Below are 18,555 nucleotides of genomic sequence, written 5' to 3' on the forward strand. Positions count from 1 at the left end.
GACTTTAAAAATCCTTTTTTAGACCAGGACACTGGATATAGGCATGCAACTGAAAATTCTGGGAAAAAACCCCAGAATAAGCATTTCCTATAAAACAGGTCTTAAGTGATTTCAAATTCATAAAATATGAATTCATAAAACATGCAAAACAGATTCACTTTTAGTTAGTATGGACAAAACTCAGAAACATCAATAACTGACAAACAGAGGTCAAAAGAGTTTGCAAAATAAAATAGGAAAAATCCATCCCGGAACCTCAAAATCTCTGACAGCTGATGACATAACTGCTCTTGGTTTCAGCAGACCTAGATTCAAAGAGAGAACAACAACAGGAATCTTCTTAAATATTTGTTGTTAAGGTAAATCTAAAATGATTGTCTAGCACAATGTTAATTACATTGTACAGCAATCAAAACAGAGACACTGAGTCTAATGAATCCCTACTCTCACCTTTGGAACAGAACTGGAGTGTCTTGTTCACCTCCTTATTAGCCCATAAATATTCTAATTAGGAAGCAACTCCAGATGAATAGGATTAGCAATAAGGACATTTTAGACTAGGTACACAAGAGATACTCAAAACTCTCATGTCTTATCTAAGGCTCTCCTGACATTTATAATCATGTAGAAACGCTAAATTTACATAGCTCTGCCTAATTAGACATGGTTGCAATTATGTTTGTGGGCTTCCTTTTTTTCCTGCCCAAGTATAACTTACACTGTCAAAACAGGAAGCAGGAACTGAACAGAAGCTCAGCAAGAAAGAAAAGTATTTTCTGCTCTTTATTTTTTGCTGGTTTTAATTTGAAATTCATCTTTTAAAGCCATTTTTTTAGATCCCAGGCAAGGACTGGCTAGTATGGATCCAAGTCCAGACTACTGCTGCTTGAGATGTAAAAATGTGCTTTTTTTAGATCAGCAGCATCTCAACAGCAGGCACTAAACCAGGCGAAATTCTGCAAAAGGTGATACATGCTCTGCTTGTAGTCAGGGGGTTGCTCCTGTTCTTCATGAAAGCAGGAAACAAAGAAACTCGTTTCCTTTGAGGACTGTAAGGTCCCTGAAATCCTCACCCTACCTATGTATTTTGCTGACTGCCCTGTGGCTTTTGGATTCAGTCCCTCTCCCCAGCCTGAAAGAGCCCGAATCTGATGTTTCTGAAGTAATTCTGTGTTCGCCTTCCCTGGCCTTCAGAAAGATGGTGAGAAGCAGGTAATCCATCAAGCTGTATTTTCTGTGAAGCAAATGCTGGCATTATTGGGCAGGGATTTGATAAATGATGTGTACATTATAATAACTGAATTTCAATATATTGTCTTTGATGTCTATAATCATAGATAGAGTTCTTTCACCTTAGCTCAAACATAAATCAAAGTAAGTGATACGCACTCAATTCAACATGCTTACAAATTCCTGTTTCAGAACTAAACCATAATCATGACAGCTCATCTGTGTCAGCAGACGTCACCTGCACGGAGCTCAATCTGCAGTCAAGGTAGGTGGAGATGGCCATACATATGTATAAACTCTCGGGACTGGGGTATTAGGAAATTTCCAGGGTGAACGGCCACAAATCCATTTTATTGACTGCTTAAGGTCTAATTCTCTCTACTCCTTTGTTTATACTTTGTTTATTAGAAAACCAGCATCTTATTTGACTCCCTGTCACGTTTCAAGCTCCATGCAAATGATGCCAGCAGAGTTAAAGCCCTTGGAAGCCAGACTTCCTGGTGGCAAAGGTCCTCGGCCCTAAGCACAGCCGCACTGAAGAACACCTTAACAGAGACTCGTGAGAAATGAGAGAACAACTGAAGAACGGTATTGAAAATCTCCTGTTTACAGCTTTGCTGCTTGGAACGTGGGAGAGGTGGAGAAACAAGAGTTCTGCTCGTGCAGGTTTGTAAAAGCCAAAATTAAGCAAATAAGAAACCAAGTAACTTCCTTCAAGCAAACTGAAGAAAAGTGGATCACGCAGCAAACTGACTCACGTGAGCATTCTCTGACTGTTTAATGCCCAGCTCGGCTCAGCAACATCCACCAAGTCTAGGGGTCAACCCAAAACCAGCTGAAGCCCGAAGCCTGCTGAAGCCCAACTGCAGCCTTCCAATGAATTTTATACTCAGGCTCCACTGAGATACAAAGAGCTGGCATGTTTCTGAATATCTGCATGAAGTAAGTGCAACAGTCTGCTTCTAAAAGGACGTAACTGGTATGTCTTCTTTGGCTAGGACATCAGCCTCATGCCTGCTTTCTTATCAAGCAGCATCAGTCAAGGTAGTTGGATCTGAAAGCTTACGACGACAGCCCGAGGAGTTGAAACAAAATCAATAACCATACAAACACCACTCCCATCCTCTGCTCTGCTATATTTAAGATCAATCAATATGCATAAATGACTAGCGCCAGGCACATCTGCACTAGTCTAGCACATAATCAACTTTGTCTTGTCTCAGCTTAATATAATTTTCCACCGTATTAGCAGTCTTTATGATATCCTGTCTTTTCAAATAGACATAATTCAGAATCACTACATAGTTCAATTGGATTATTTGAGTTGCACACAGACCCACACTCGCATACACACACACAAATCTGCTCTTCAGCAACAGCCTCTCTTCGCTCCACTGCGGTTGGGATTACAGCCATGTTTAAAGCGTTTGCAAGAAGGTGACACTCCAGGCCATAGCCAGCTTTTACCGATACCTCTGGCAGAAAAATTTATGTGTGTGTGTATATATATACTTAACAGACTGGGAAAAGAAATGAACAAACATATCAAATGCCATGCCGAAGCATCCATTAAAAATTGCACACACTTTTAACGACTTGGGTGAGGGTTGCTGTTGCATAAATTTATTTAACATTAATGTCCCTTGTTTGCTGTAAATTTCACACTGTGAAATTACCAGGGCAATTCTAATGGAGCTGAAGCCTCCAGCTGCACTCTATGATAAAGGAGGAAATAATTATGAATTCTTCTGGGAAGCCAAAGAAAGTCAAAGATCTCCTTCGGAACTGCTCCCAGATGAGCTGCTCATCAGCAAGCTGGGAAGGTGCAGAACCGCTCTCCAGAGCCGGGGGAAGCAGAACGAGCAGGACGCTCGTGCTGACGACAACGCCGTCGTCGACTGACATTTAATTTGAAAGGATTCAAAGTTGGTGTCTGCAACAGCTTCTGCCAAGAAACATATGAACAGTCAAGACAGAGCATGGAAGCGGTTTTATCTTCCAAGTTAGAATGATACTGTGTAATTTTACATCTAATCACCTAGTGCGAGACATAACCACCAAACACACAGCTCCTGCCTGAAGCTCTGACAGATGCCCGAATCATGAGAGGATGCTGAACTACGTGGGTTGTCCCACCTAGAATGGCATTTTCTACATTCCTTTGAATTCCGAGCTTAAAGCCTTTGCCTGAGTTCAACATGAAGAGTGGAAAAAGGGCAAAAAATAGTAACTGCAGAAGCTCTGCTCAGGATGCACAGAAGATAGAGAGCTTCCACCTCTCCCTTCAGCTGCAACATCCCAGCTATGCTTCATTGTTACTTGACTTCTCTCCAAAAAATCGTGAGTGTTCACACTTTTCATGGGATCCCAGTATTCTTCCTTCAATGTAAGACATCCTACGCTACCAGCACCATTTCTTTATCAACCAGATACAATTATTTTCAAGGCTGCTTATGTCCAATCACCAGAGCGAGTAAGCACTAGGCTAGTTTTGGTGAGCAGATGCTCCTAAGCCTGATGAGGCTCTGCTACCAACCCCTTCATGCCAACCTCCTTCATCTCCCATCCCTGCAAATGTCTCCTCCTCCTCCTTCCGTTTTATCTCCACCCTGGTCCCACCCTGTGTCTCCCTGTTCCTGCCAAGGCAGAAGCAAGCAGGACGGATGTTTCTCCCTTCTTCTCCCTTCCTTCACATCATTCTGGGATGGCCTGGCGCTCTCCCCGCAGCTGGAGAGCCCACCTCGGCAGCGAGTGGATTGGGGCAGAGCTGGAGACCCCAGCCCCAGCCTCCTCCCCACCACCACACTCCCTGCCCAGCAGCCAGCATCCTCCCTTCGGTCAGCTTCGAATTCAGACCCAGTAACGAGTGACCCGATAAATAGTCAGACTGCACCTCTGAAATGATAAACCAACTCATTCCTGGTAAGGAAAGCAGAGAAACGTAAGAAACAAAATCACCTAATGGAACAGACAGGCAGTATATACTCAGTCGCTCCCTGTGCATCACTCAAAATAACGTGTTGCAGTGTACTTCAGGCTTGTCTCCCAAGAACAAATATAATTCTTATTTATAATGCAACAAAGGATAAAGCAGGTTTCCTGATTCTGATAAGTGACTCTGTGATTATTTCTTCAATAAAAACCATCATGTCTTTCAGATTATTCTTTCAAGTTTTATTCTGGTTTGGAACAGAGAAGTCGCAGATGAGCGTCTCTGTGCCTCAAGTCACTTCGTTTATTTTCTCATTTATAAATTGCTAGATTTATAGAGAACTAGAGAACACTTCAATGGTACTTAAGGACTTTTGAACAGTGGCTTGAACTTTGCGGACTGGACTTGCAGGGGCGTATGGCCAATGCACGGCTACGGAGAGCGTCACCGTTTATCAGGTAATTGCATCCTGTGAAATGATAATGCAGCGGTGGCGGGCTTGCGGCGTTATCACCGCAGATCATGACATAGCGCTCTCCTTGAATAGCAATCACCTGGCCTTCCAAATAAGCAGCGAACCCATATGCTGCTGGGAAACCTGTCAGCAAAACACCTGTACAGTGCATCAGCATGCTCCAGACGTTGGCTTGCTGTACTGAAAGGGGGTGAAAAATGTTAAATGAAATGTAATCATCCGCTTGGACTTTCTACTTACATTCAAATTTCTCTAACAAAAAATATACCATGTTATTTACTGTGTCTTCTTTTAAGGTAGCTGTCACCACACGATTTAGAAACACCAAACATACTAAGAATGGGATTTTCTGTGTCAAAGTGTCCCATTGAAATTCAGACACCTCCTTCTCACAGTCTGTGCAATACTGTGAAGCAAACAGGGCCTGGACCTCACTGGAAAAAATTCCCAAACAAATTCTGTGTTTATGTAACGACGTGTTTATTTAGGGCAACTCCGAACAGATACAGCTGGTTAGACTTGAAAATAACTGCATGTGAAAATGCAAACAATAATTTATGTAACTTTAAATGAGTTTTTGCAAGATGTTTTGATGCGTTTTCCCTGAATGCTCCCCTGTACAGCTGGTTGTTAAGTATGTAATTTAGCCTACCTTATTTTTCATATGGACGTTGTACGAAAGGCACCGTGCCTGTGCTCCTCTCTAAACCTGCCCGGGTACAGCATCAGCGGTCAGCACAATAACGCAAAATCCCTTCCTCAAATCTGTCAGTCAGACTTCGAAGATGCTAAATACTGCAGGCAATGGTCACTCTGAGTTACATTAACAGGCTCTTATTGCGAACTGTGGAATTAGCTTTCAGAAGAACATCCCTAAATACCCATTCTGATATGGCAGGATGACAGTAGTGGCAGAGACCATACAGAGAGCTGAAGGGGCCTGCGGACGAAAACTGGTGGAGAACATTATGACAAAGTGGTTTCTCATCAGAAGACGCCAAGAGTGAAACTGCTCCCAAGGAAGGGCATTCGAAACCTCTCACGCACTTGGAATTTATTTTTACGTTGCATAATAGTGCCTTTTAAAATGGTTTTAATGGTTTGAGATAACTTTGACAAAAATTGATCTTTTAAAATGTCAAACATCATTTTAGAAGACCAATATCAATGTGACATTTTTGCAGCTATTAAAATAAAAATGTTGATCCCAGATTTTTTTCTGATTGGTAATTAAGATTTTAAAAATTCATTATTTTGTCCTAATCTGGGGGTGGGAAACTCTTGTGGGGCTTTTCCTGCCTAATCAGGATCATCTACATAAATGACTGCTGATGCTTCAATTTTTACTCATGGATATAAGCTGAGAGATTCTCCAGCTCTCTAGTTTGTGGGTTCACAGAAATGTTGCCATGGCCCAAGAGCTGCAGGTGGGCCACCTACCCAAACATCCATCCAATGTCTGCAGATTTCCCTGGTCTTCAGGCTATTTTACTAGCACTAGTGAAGCTTGCTCTTGGAAAGTCAGCTTAGATATGCCCATAGGCACCACAGTCCGGGCAGCGATTGCTGTGTAAACAGTTGGTATGTTGAAGTCACACAGTTATTCAGCACCTCTCCAGCACACGCTGATGGAAGCTGCCTCCGCTTCTCATCCGTAGGGCAGATTTTCTGATAGTGAGGAGCACTGGTAACCCTCTCATATTTTCTCTTTATGCTCAAATATGCATTCATTCAAACCACATCTAGCTGCTGATTTACAAGCAAATACTGTTCACTACCTTTTCTGTCAAACATCGTGTCTTCTGATATCAAACATCCAGGGGGGAAAAATGCACATAATTTACAAATCTAATAATGCATTTCCCATCACACTTCTCTGCATTGCCATGGCCACAAAAAGATGGAATCAGCCAAGATGAAAGCATATTCAGGGCTGAAGTTTAATGGCTAAAATAATTGCAGAAACATACACATCTCCAAAACAAACCACTTCCAGAATGGATAATGCGTGGAGTATCCTCTCATCTACCACTTCACTTCATCTCAGTACAAGCTCCCCTGTGAGCAGAACACATACAATATATTGTAGGATATTTCAAACACTGCAGATCTCTACGGCTGGGCCAGCTCCACTCTGCTGCAAGCAAACTGCAGGGTTTGCACAGAGTGAGAAAGAGAAAGATGCTGCTCCTCTTATCTCTCTGAAAGTCACTTTCAGAAGGTAAAAACAACGCTTCCTAAGTCGGCATTTTATTTGGCATATGCTTGCTTGGGCGGTATCAAACCCTCCCTTTAGAAAAGCAGATATCTACTAGCAAAGCTTTATCAATTCTACGAGAGTCACTCGCTGTTGACTTACAAACCCTGCTTCCCATCCTCAGGCAACAGAAATCAGCCTGGCCAGTTTACCCCTGTTTGAGCACCTACCCAAACCTTTAAGCATTAAAACAAGATTCTTCCTTATAAACTGAGATGAATTCCACATTGGTATGAATGTGAAACTGCAACCTATTTATTTTTCAGAGAGCTGTATAAATTAAGGCTGGAAGGGACAACTTATTGAATGTCTGGATAGTATGAGTCACCGCATTTTTATCCAATTAGTTCCCCTTCTACATTTTAGCCATCAGATTTGAGGTCGCTCAGTATATGACCTGTTTACTTTAACAGAAAACTAAATTTATTTTTCTAGAAAGGCATTTGGAACAGAAAGCATTTTAAGTCAAAAAATGAATAGCTTGCATACAACATCATTGTACTGACACATACTCTACTTAATGAGGATTTCTTACAGTAAATCCCCACAATTTTTGAATATTGGAATAACAGAACAACACAATTTTAGCCTAAAAATTAGGAGAAAAAATGGTGAGGTTACCATGACAAAAGAACAAACTGCCTCACTGCTCTGCTACTACAAGCTCCTAGATGCTTTAATGTGCAATTGTGGGAAAAGTAACACACAGCTCCTTGCCTGCACATGATACCTTGCTGGCCTTATCCAAGAGACCCTCTCTCAACCTGTAGTGAATGGAGAATACCCCAAACTTCAGTACCTGATGTTGTGATTATTTATAGCCAGTCTAGGGATGCTTCGAATGCCTAACAAGAACAGTTCTCCCCTTCACAGAGCCACTTTCTGCCACCATTTGGGGTACCTATTAGTGCAGAACTCAAGGAATTAGACAGTGTTCGTGGTGCAGAATAGCAAACTCCCACATTTTTGTCCCTGTGCACACACTTCTGTCTTTCTGGAAGGATTACATCCCCAGCAACTCCATAGTCCATGATCCTGACACAGTTCCAAAGCTCTGATGAGATGTACTGTAAGACACTAGACATATCACCATTTTAATTATATTTTACAAAGCACATAATAATCTCTCCATTGTTTACACTGATGACTTTCCATTTTAAGAATACTTTCAGAATACAAGACTCTATATCTGGTCTTCTGACAGCTACGTTCCTTTGCATTTAAGCTGCCTTTTTCTTATGCTGTGTTAAGAAAAGTAGCTGCAGACTGAAAAATCCTGTGAACTCATTCATGCTCTGGCAAACGTGTCGATGATAATATTTTATAAGAAATATAGCCAAAGATGCTTATAGGAATGGGTTGTGTTATTAAAAAAAACACTACTAGGTCTAGGAAGAAAGAGTTAACAAAGTCTCTCTTTAAAATGCTAACAACAGACAATGGTCTGTGGATAAGTTAATTAGTGGAGCCAGCTTGTGTTTAATTATTTCACTTGACCTCGTGCAGATTTAGACAATAATCCCTTTAGAGAGGGGAAGGGGCTGTCGGAAAGTATGTGATGTACCAGAAGAAAAACTTTAAATCTGCCTGAGCTGAGCAGGTAGTCTGCTATCTAAAATTGGAATGATACACTATTCTCCACTGTAAGACAAGCTCAAATGGAAAAAGAAATGCAGGTCTGAACCAGAGAGATTATGCTAAGGACCTGGTGAGCTTTCCACTCCAATACTTAACTTCCACCCCCTCGCCCCCCACCATTCAGCTGGGATTTTACTACTGAATAATGTATAAAGCCAGCCCACTGTAGTCAGAGGTGGGATTTCACGAGCAACTTGAAACAAGGGCAACCAGACTGTACCAGAAGTCTCTGAACACATTAAGAAGTGTGTGAAGAAAGAAAAGGGCCTATAGACTATTAGTATATGTGGAATTTTCTTATAGGAGAGGCTCTGAAGATTTCCACATTTAAAAAAAGAGAACTGATTAGGTTGGGTATCAGTCCTATTCTTGCTCAGACTCTAATCGGATCCAATTAAACTCAAAGGTTTGTTTTATCTGAGTAGGTCAACCCCAAATCATGTAGCTTTTCAATTTGGTAACGTCGCTTCAATAGCTTGCCCAAATATGAATAAGAAGTCATTACAGTTTAACACGTGAATCAGTACAATTTCCTCCAGAGGCTATAGCATCTGAATGCTAGCAATGCTTAAAGGAAGCCAGGTGTATAAAAGAGTCTCTAAGCCAAATGGAAAAAAGAGTAAAAAAAACAAACTAGGGAGCTACTCTGGCAGGCAGTAAATAGCTCCATATGCACTGTCTGAGTGGGAGGAAACCTTTTGTTTCAGCCAAAGGGGAGGACTCATTCTTCGTGGAATCCGCTCCACGGGAGATGTAAACTGGCTGTAGGTTCACTTTTATATATGGGTTCTCTCTGTTCGGTGGTTAGAGCATCCTTCTGTGCTTATCTTCAGAAGGGACACACAATGCACAGGGACTCAAACTGAAAAACTTCACAGAACAACTAGACCGATAAAAGCAGCACCATTGCTCTATTTGATCTTCTTCATTAATAACATAATTTGATGGGGAATGAAATGCCCTTGGACAGGAGCAGGGCCAAGACAAATGCAAGCCGTGTGCGGCAGATCATCTTGTCAAATATTTATTGCAGAGATGCGCTGTGGCGCCAAGGTGGGCTCCCCATCAGCTCCTCTGCTATGTTTCACTGACGAGGACTGTCAGCCTCATCAGGAAAGATGAAGCCTCCTCGGCAACTAGTCTGCAAATGTGAAGCCAACTTCTCAAGAGGGTCAGTGTGGCCACAAAAATCATGGGTCCTGCCTCATCCCTCACAAACAGCTCTGATGATCTTCTTCAAAGGGCAAAAGGAGTGGTGAAGAAGACACAGCGTGTCCCGGTCATGAATAAGGCATCTTGGCAATGCAACAGCAAAGGCAAAGAATTACTGAAGACAAGTTCAAAATTAGCATTAAAAAAATTTGGTAGGACTGCTTATCCTGGCAACAGGTTGACCATGATTTTCTGAATCCCAAAGAGTTTGCGTTGCACAGACTGATATAATGGGAAGAGCATGATAAGGTTTCATGGAAACTATCAGCCTGAGCAGCTTGCTTAACTAAACAGGCTGTGCTCTGCCATGTTTTTCCAGAGCGTGCAAAGTGCTCCCTCCCCAAAAGCAGAGATGTCAAGGTTTAAATGTCACACGTCTATCGGTCAAGGATTAGCAATACAGGTGGCCATAAAGCATGCTCTGCCTGTCCAGGCAGTATGATTAAATACGTGTTTGTTGTGCTGTCTTACTTCCTTTATTAGTGTTTCTCTGCTTGTCAATGGTATTAACTTCCCAAACCCCCCAGTGACGACAGGGCCATTAGTGTTTAAGCACAGGGAGGATAATGAGTGAACATGTGTGGATGAAACCTCAGCTACACTGAGCTTACACAAACTCACATTCAAATGGTGCCAACAGACCATCACAATTTGTATAACCAGTTGGTCTCCAGCCCATTACATTTGCGTCCTGATCGTCTTGCTGGTGAATTTTTTTGGGAGGTAAATACCATGGCTGTTTTCCTATGTACTCAGTGGACTCCCACAGTTTCCCCAAGCAATTTACCAGCCTCTTTTTTTGGAAAGCTCTTTTGTTCTTTAAAAGTTTCTCTTATCATCTCCAAATTTTCTTTGTTTTTTAGTGACACACATACTTATGCTATTGTCTTCCAAAGCCCATGGCTCAGAGCCCTTCCTCTATCTGTATAATGTTCTACCTAGCTATCAGGTTTTTATCAAGGAAAAATAATCAAAAAAACCCTTCTATACTCACGAGCTCTAAAAACTGATTGACAGCATTGTATTTAGTGAGTTGCAGCAATCATCCAGAAGACGGAAAGGTACAGATGATTCTGGAAACACCCACCAGAAAGACACACAGCCACTGCTATTTGAGAAACGCAAACGGGGAGACATATTCTTTCCAGGTACTGTAACAAGGTTTCAGAACCACTGACGTAACTCCCTTCTTAATTAAAACAAATGGCGTTATTTCTCTGATGAGGCTTTGCTCTCATCTTTCCCATCCTGCAACAAGGACTACCGAGGAATCCCTTAAGCAACACTGGACTAACAGTGCTCAGAGCAGATTCAAGCCCTCCCCATCTACTAACTTCTGGTATCCCAAATTACTACAAGTTGCCCTCCATTGGGTGCACGACGCATTTCCAAAGGCACTAAATGGGGTTAATAAAATGAACCTTCTTCACTGGTGAGTGGTAGTGCTCCTCACCATAATTTGCTGAAAATGGTCATTCTTGTCTGTAATGAGAAAATGAAATGCATGCTGGAATGATGGAGCAAGCTCAAATCAGTCCTACATACAACGTAGAAACATAAACCAGAATCAAGCGTAAATCTACTGGCTAAATTCAGCTTATGGCTAATCAGCTCTTCCTTTGACAGGATATGCTGCTGTGGAAATAGGATAATTTTATAACTGAATAATTTAACCAGTTTTATCTTTAAGTAATGATTTCAGCCGTATTAATATATAAAGCTTCAGTATTTACATTTTTGTTACATGGACCTGAAAAATTACAGGGTATCAGGAATAACACAGAATTCAGTGATAAATGACATTTATAGAGTGGCTTTCATCCCCCAGCAGGACTTTGTGCTCCACAAATCCCTGGGATGGTGTGCGGCAGCCGGGCAGACAGCGAGGGCAGAGCCCGCTGTGCGACAGCGCTGGGGCAGGCTGCTTCTCAAGAGCAAAGGGAAACTCTGTCGGAAACATAAAGGCCAAGGCTAGAAAGGACAAATAAAATACACAGTCTGACCTGCTGTACAGAGGATGCTACGGTATTTTACCTGCTTACCCCTGTTAAGACTCCAGTAGTTTATGTCTGGCTTGAAGACATGTTCCACCAAGACTTCCAATCATTATCTAAATACTGTGAGAAGTGGAAAAGCCACTTACCCTTGGAAATCTGTCACAGTCCTTCGTCATCTCAGTCATTGGAAAACATTTTGGGAGCCTGTGAGTCTAGAAGCTAAATACAGGGGCTTGTGGTCCAAATTTGTAGAAATGGATGTGCCTCACTGGCAAAATAATTGCTAATTTCTCAGTCTTGTTCTCCTCCTGGTAGTTCAGCTGTGAATGCATTTTTCTGCGAGTTTTAATGCAGTGATACAGGAACTTCTTTAAAAGCAAGATACTTGTGGCTCAGCAGAATCTAAGAACCTTGCTTCAGTTCTTCTCCGGAATAAATAATGGAGAGAACATGAAAACCGGAATCCCTCTCACTTTAAAGAACTCCTGTAATAGATACAAATAGCAAATACGGTGCATGCTAGATTGCGCCTGTCAGAAGGTGACACCCTCTTCCAATTTTGCATTAGTCCTCACTGCTCCTTGGAGATGGCTAATTTGAGTGAGGAAAATGGGAAACAGAAACTCTTAGGATGCAGTCAAGCCATTTCGATGTCACTTTCCCTCATTCTTTGTATTTTGTCAGTACGCATACACGATTGATAATCGGTACAGATTCACTCCTATATCACTCGGATCGCATCGAGATCCTTCAGCCTCACGCTGCAGCAGATGTTCCTCCAACCCTGCTCAGAGGAGGGGGCGCACCTTTGTGGAACGTCACATTGATATGCAGCGAGGGGAAATAACTAACACAGGTGATGATAATTTAGAACAGAATAAAATCCTTTTGTTATATTCCAGAGGCAGAAAAAGGATTGAAAGCTGCTGGACTCTCCCATCAGAGAAAAATTTCCTGGTACAGAAAGCAAGGCTCAAGCCTATGTTACCTGTTGGCTAGGCTTAGAGTATCAGCTGGCTGGAAGAGCCAAGCCCATAATGAAAACACTTTATTTAGGTAATCTTGAATTAGTAGATTGCTGTCTATGGGATTTTTTCGCAAAGGATGAATTATAGCAGTCCCAATGGATAAACTAATTCCTATCACCAGTGCAATGCCTTGTTTACTTCCAGCAAACATTTGAAATGAAGTAACAAGGCGGTTTTCAAAAGCTACTGCAATGACCTGGAGATAAATGTACCCAAAATAGTTACTACAGATGGTAAAAACCAATCCCCGCTCAGTTTTTGGAGAAGCACAGTACTGCTTTTTTTAATAACATAACATTTCAAAATTCTGCTCTATCAGAAATGTCTAGTTGCAACAAAACCAGAGTGTTGGAAAAGAAATCAACTGTCTCTGCCAATAAGAACTTTTTCCTCTTCCCCACAAAAATCCTGCCATTTCATTCATAAATAAAATAAGCCACTAACTCAGTTGTTGGCAGGCTCTCCCTTTTATCTTTCACTCACTTGAGAAAGACTAGCAACATCACGTTTTCAGAAAGCCAAGTGTAGTAATCATAGAATCGGATTTCATGTATTTTTAAAAGCATTTGCAGCAGCAGAGCTCCAATCACTTTTAAAAGAAATATAAACATACAGAAATTTGGAAGAAGCAACTCAGAGCTCCTGACTTTCTTAATTTCTGCAACATGAGATGAATGTGCCAGGAAGGGACTCCTTTCTAAAGGAGATCTCAAAAAGTTAGCAACATTACACTACTAGCACCGCAGAGCCGAAATACTTATTATCTCAAATAAGCCTGGATGACATTTGAGATGTCTCGACACTTATTGGCCTGCCAGCAGAGTGCGGGATCAACCAGCTCCTTTTCCCTCACTTCTTTTTTTTTTCCCCGTTGCTTGCTCAAAGTCCATGTTCATAAAATATTTAGCAGAAGCTCTTCAGAGGATGATATTGCCTATACTATAGCCCCAGTGCAGGTTTAATGTGCTACTGAGACAGATATTCTGCCACCAGAGAAATCAAAAGAGCTGATGGAGTTGAATTACTGTACCTGGCGCTCACCGTCAGGCTGACAGTCTGGGCTCGATCCCTGCCTGGGATGCCAGCGAGAGTGGCAGTGGACAAAATGAGCAAACACGCAGCACAGATCTGGTCCCTTTTGCACGGTTATAAGGAGAAATGTTACTTTTCAGAATAGAAAACAGAAACATGAATGTTCTGCCTGTTTGCAAGCCCCAGCTGGGGACAGCTGACCCTTTTTTACCTCTTGTTATTTTCTTCCAAGTGGAAAAAAAAAAAAAAAGGCAAGCAATGAAATCTGGAATTCAGATGCACTGCTAAATTAAGCTATCAGTTGGGTAGCAACTCCTAGTAGTACCACCCATTTCTGCAGCAGCCTGCCATAAATTGAATAAGCTAGCACGGCCCCTCCTACCCCCGAACTTTGTTACACCCTGTCCATCTCATGTGTTCATAGCCTTCCCTATTAATCCACACATTTTGTGCTCCCACCACTATTTGATCTTTCCCTCCTAGTTTCATTAAATCAGCTACTGGTTTCCTGCGTTTCCCTGACGTTTTCCTGTGTTAGAGCAAGTATCTGCTTTTACCCTTTTCATCTAAGCCTGGCTGTCTGAATGTACATTTGAACCTCTGGCGCACTCTAAATCCCTATCATTTTCCCTATTAATTCAAGGGATAGATGTTCCTTTGTTCCACCTTTGGCATTTCTCACCCTTAGGCATCCAGGAGCTTGAATGAGGCTGTTGCTAAACTGTCCTCCTTTAATAATTTTTATGAAGTGCAGTCCAATTATCTTTATCTTCCTCGGGGATCCATTCAATTAAGCGCAGTTGTAATGAGTGAATGGACACAGAGCATTGTAACCATATTTACATCCAGATTACTGGGAACCAGGCAAGATAACTTTAAAGCCATCAATATTTTAATACCTTGGCTTTTCATTTTGCTATCTTCCGTGTCAGACACATTTAGAGAGACCAGCACAATTTGAGAGGCTGAGTTTTTAATTTCCTCCTTGGTTTGTGGAAATGAGGGTTTAGAAACAGCAGCAAACTACATGAATTTGTCTTAAAATAGGTTTCTCGCAGGTTAACCGAAACGCTTCTCATGACACAAAACAAGCTGGAACGCTTTGTCCAGTTTCTTGGACATTTCATGAGTTGAAGGTAATGTAAGAAACCAGTAAAGAACCAATATTTAAGCGGAGATACTGAGAGCATCAGGAAGTCTCATTTAATGAGCATGCAACAGAAATGCCGAGCTAGAAACACCAGTTCTGAAGCGACTTTTCTCCCCTCTGAAAGACAAATGCTGGATCTGAACATGGGCCTGTCTCTCAGATACGGAATAGCTTTGACAGTTATTTTCGCGCCTGCTTTGAGGCGCCTTTGCATTGCAGGAGCAAGGTAGAAGGGTTCAACGGAGACCGAAAACCTGGTTCTGTTTCAACACAGCTTAACATAATAGCGTCATAGGCACAGATAAATGTGTCAATAAGCATTTGGAGAAGTAACGGGTATCCAGGGAATTTATCATGGTTGTAGTAGTTTCAGCTGAATAGGTCAGATTTGTTAACATTTTAATTTACACAAATCTGCATTCCAAATACTGCTCTTCAGCTCCTTTTCCTAACAACAAGAAAATGTCAGCAGCAAAACCAAATTTACTCCTCTAATAGCTTTCTCAAGATTTCAGGAAAAACAAACAAAAACAAAAAAACAATCTGTGGTACAGTTGTGGGAGTGCTTAAACACATTTTTCAATTTAGTCCTAATTCAATTTTATGTTAATTAGCCAAAAACTTTTGCCAGTTCCAGATGTAAACCTGAAACACAGCAGAGAGCGTTGGGAATAAGCATGTCCTGTACCTTCAGGGCAGCCCCAGGACTGTGCCCAGAGCTCGTTGTTCTGCCTCCATCCAAGTGTTCCTTGCCCAGCCTGGTACTCAGCTTGGGACACTCAACACCGTATTTCCATACACAACGTGCCAGCTTGCCTTGATTTCCCAGAGTCAGTACAACAGGGGAACTAACGTGAAGCATATGGTTCCCCTGCAAGTTTTTAAAATACTTCAGATGCAATGAGATAGAAGTGAAAAAAGATGACTATTCTGCCTTACCCTTTCCCCCTATTATCACCTGCCTCTTTTTCGAGCTGATTTGCTGAGATTAAAACCTCTCTCCCACCAAGCTATCCCAATCTATGTCTCTGAAATTAATACAAACTGACGACCTTTCTCTACCCGTAAAGCCCTACATTAAAATGCTGGCCCCCACTGATGTCAAGGGGGCAGTAATAGTTCTGTCATTTCCATAAAATCAGCATTTTCCTGCCAGAATTCAGATCCCTCCTCGGCGTACTCTGCCACCGTCCCTCCCGAGGGCTGCCAGCAATCTCTGCAGCACTTTTTCCTCCTCTTCAACTACAAGCACGCTGCAGGCTTCAGCATTGCTTAGGATAATCTACTTGCTTAAGATTCAGCTAACTTTCTGGTTCTCTAAATAAAAAGAGCAGGGAAAGGTCAAATCTGCCCTGGGTTGTGCTCGCAAAGTCTGCCACATCAGATGGGAAGGAGCTGTGGTGCTCCTCCTGCTCTGCTTCTTGTCTTCACATCTGGAAAGCTCTCCACTCACCCGACCTTCTCACTGGAAAGCTGTTTCGCAGAGCGTCTCCCCCCGGGTCAGCTCGCCCTGAAACCGTGCCTGGGGCAAGCCCCAAATCTGCGCCGTTCCCAGCCAGCAGCCCGGGTCCCCGTGCCGTCCCGCTGGCTGCCCTGGGGCACTCCGCTTGCCGCTGAGCTGCTGCCGTTGCTTTTATCTGCCCCCAGTAGCGTCCCCGCAGCCGCATTCGGGATTCCTCCCAAAGCTGCCGTGCAGCCCTGAAGCCAAAAAGCGGCCCAGGCATGTGCATGAAATGGGCACATGTCCGCTGGCGCTCGGCAGAGCGCTCTGCAGCGGGGCCAAAAGAGTGCTGCTGGGGAAGGGAAAAAAAATCTCTGTAGTGCTGGAGGTTTTCACCCCTCCGAGTCTGGTGTCCCAGACAGGAAACCCATGGACCAGCCCGCACGCGGCGCCTCCTGCTTGCTCCGTCCCTGCCATCGGTCACGGGGGGAAAGGAGGAAAAGGAAGAACAAAACCAGTTTCTGGTGCTTTCTCTCAGAAATGCAGCACGTTGGGCTCTCTCAAAATGGATTTCACTGGACTTGTTATCTCTGGGGACTGCCTGAAGTTAAACATCTGGGCCTAAGACTATGTAAGTCCTTACTTTCCTATTTGCTGCACAGCCATACTATCTGTGGCTGGCGGTTCAACAAACAAATGATCCTCCCCAGCACCTACAAGTTGATCAAGATCTCCTAGTTGCATTGGACAGGTGACACTGCATGAACCGCGCAGTCCAATGGGAAAAACCCCAGATCTTAAGTTCTTTCTCTCTCTTCACCCCTGTCCCCTCCTTCCCAGGTCACTCCAACCCACCACTGATGCTACGCTGATTTTTGTTTAATGTGGGAGGTATAAACGCTTTCTCCTTGAGCTATATTCACAGCTACAGAAGGCAGAGCTCTGAGAATCATACTATATAGCTCACACTAGTAGAGTATGCGTCTGCATTTGGAAAAGCTGTACATTGTAAAATAGCAGAAAGGAGAGGTACTGAAGGCAGAACCTCACACAAAACCAAAATCATTGGAAGACATTTTCCTAGTTTGGAAATGACATAAGGATGCCATCATGAAACGTGCAAAGTGTGTGAGTATAGGCTGTGTAACTGCTTCCAAAGATAACGTGCAAAGAACTAAACAAGACAGGTCTCGAAAAGACTATAGATGTATGGCATTTATTTGTCCCCCGACAGAAGGGGGACAAATGCCACTTTATTCATCCCCCTGGTCCTTCTGGAGTATTTTCCACATCTTTGAGTTGTACAAATTTACGCAAGGAAAATATCAGCTTCCCAAGTCTGAAGATTCTCCCAGGGCTTCATCGACTGATATGGATTAAGACAAAAATATCACATCAAAGCCACGATGCCCCACAGTTGCTGCAGAAGCAAAGACCATGATCTCCATGCTGCAGCTCAAACTTTTAGAGGCTTTGTATTCGAGACAGGATTTGGACTTTGCAAGTCAGCAACCCTCAACAATGGGAAACCTGGTATGATGGCTTTTAAACTCACCTCTCTGTCAAGTCCAGCAGCCACTGTGACAATGTCTCCTGTCTCGCTGTTAATAGTAAACATATTTTGCGATGGGCTCTGTGGGGTCTGAGTCACGATTCGGTATCTCACCATCCCGTTTGCTGTAGTACTGTCATCTGCATCGTTTGCCGTCACTGTCATCACGTAGGTACCTTGGAACAAAAGAAGATGAAATATCAGGACTATCTCATTGCAGAGCAGATTGTAGTCCCATTGACTCAGGGTCATGCATTTTACTCAGAAATGCTACGGAGAAGACATCCCATTTCAATCCAGCCAGCTAGGCAGGGCGAGGATTATGAAAATAGCAACACTGCTGAGACTAGATGATCTGTAAGGATACTGATTACACGTAACGGGTGTATAGCAAGAAGTCATATGAGGATATCTATGATTAACTTCTAATTCTTTCAGTGATTGTAAGTTTTAGGGCAGCATTTTTTCTCCTGCAATTTCATATAGATTCTCACAGGAGATTTTTTTTCCATCCAATCACTGCATTCACATGCATTCAGAAGTAGAGTTTTAATAGTGGAAAGCCCATCAGACTTCTCAGCAGCTTCAGAAGGACCCTGTCAACATGTCCA

The 18,555-nt window shown here is 42.6% G+C and overlaps 1 protein-coding gene across 2 annotated transcripts in view; it reads right to left on the minus strand.

Annotated features, from left to right (window-relative positions):
- Positions 1–18,555, minus strand: part of CDH4 (cadherin 4) — a 467,924-nt gene that overhangs the window by 63,352 nt on the left and 386,017 nt on the right. For both annotated transcript variants that reach the window (XM_075720977.1, XM_075720976.1), the window contains exon 7: positions 17,948–18,120. In XM_075720977.1, coding sequence (XP_075577092.1) covers positions 17,948–18,120 — 173 coding nt within the window. The remainder of the gene's footprint in view (positions 1–17,947; positions 18,121–18,555) is intronic.

Source organism: Pelecanus crispus, chromosome 14 (genome assembly GCF_030463565.1).
Source record: "Pelecanus crispus isolate bPelCri1 chromosome 14, bPelCri1.pri, whole genome shotgun sequence".
Classification (NCBI taxonomy): Eukaryota; Metazoa; Chordata; class Aves; order Pelecaniformes; family Pelecanidae; genus Pelecanus; species Pelecanus crispus.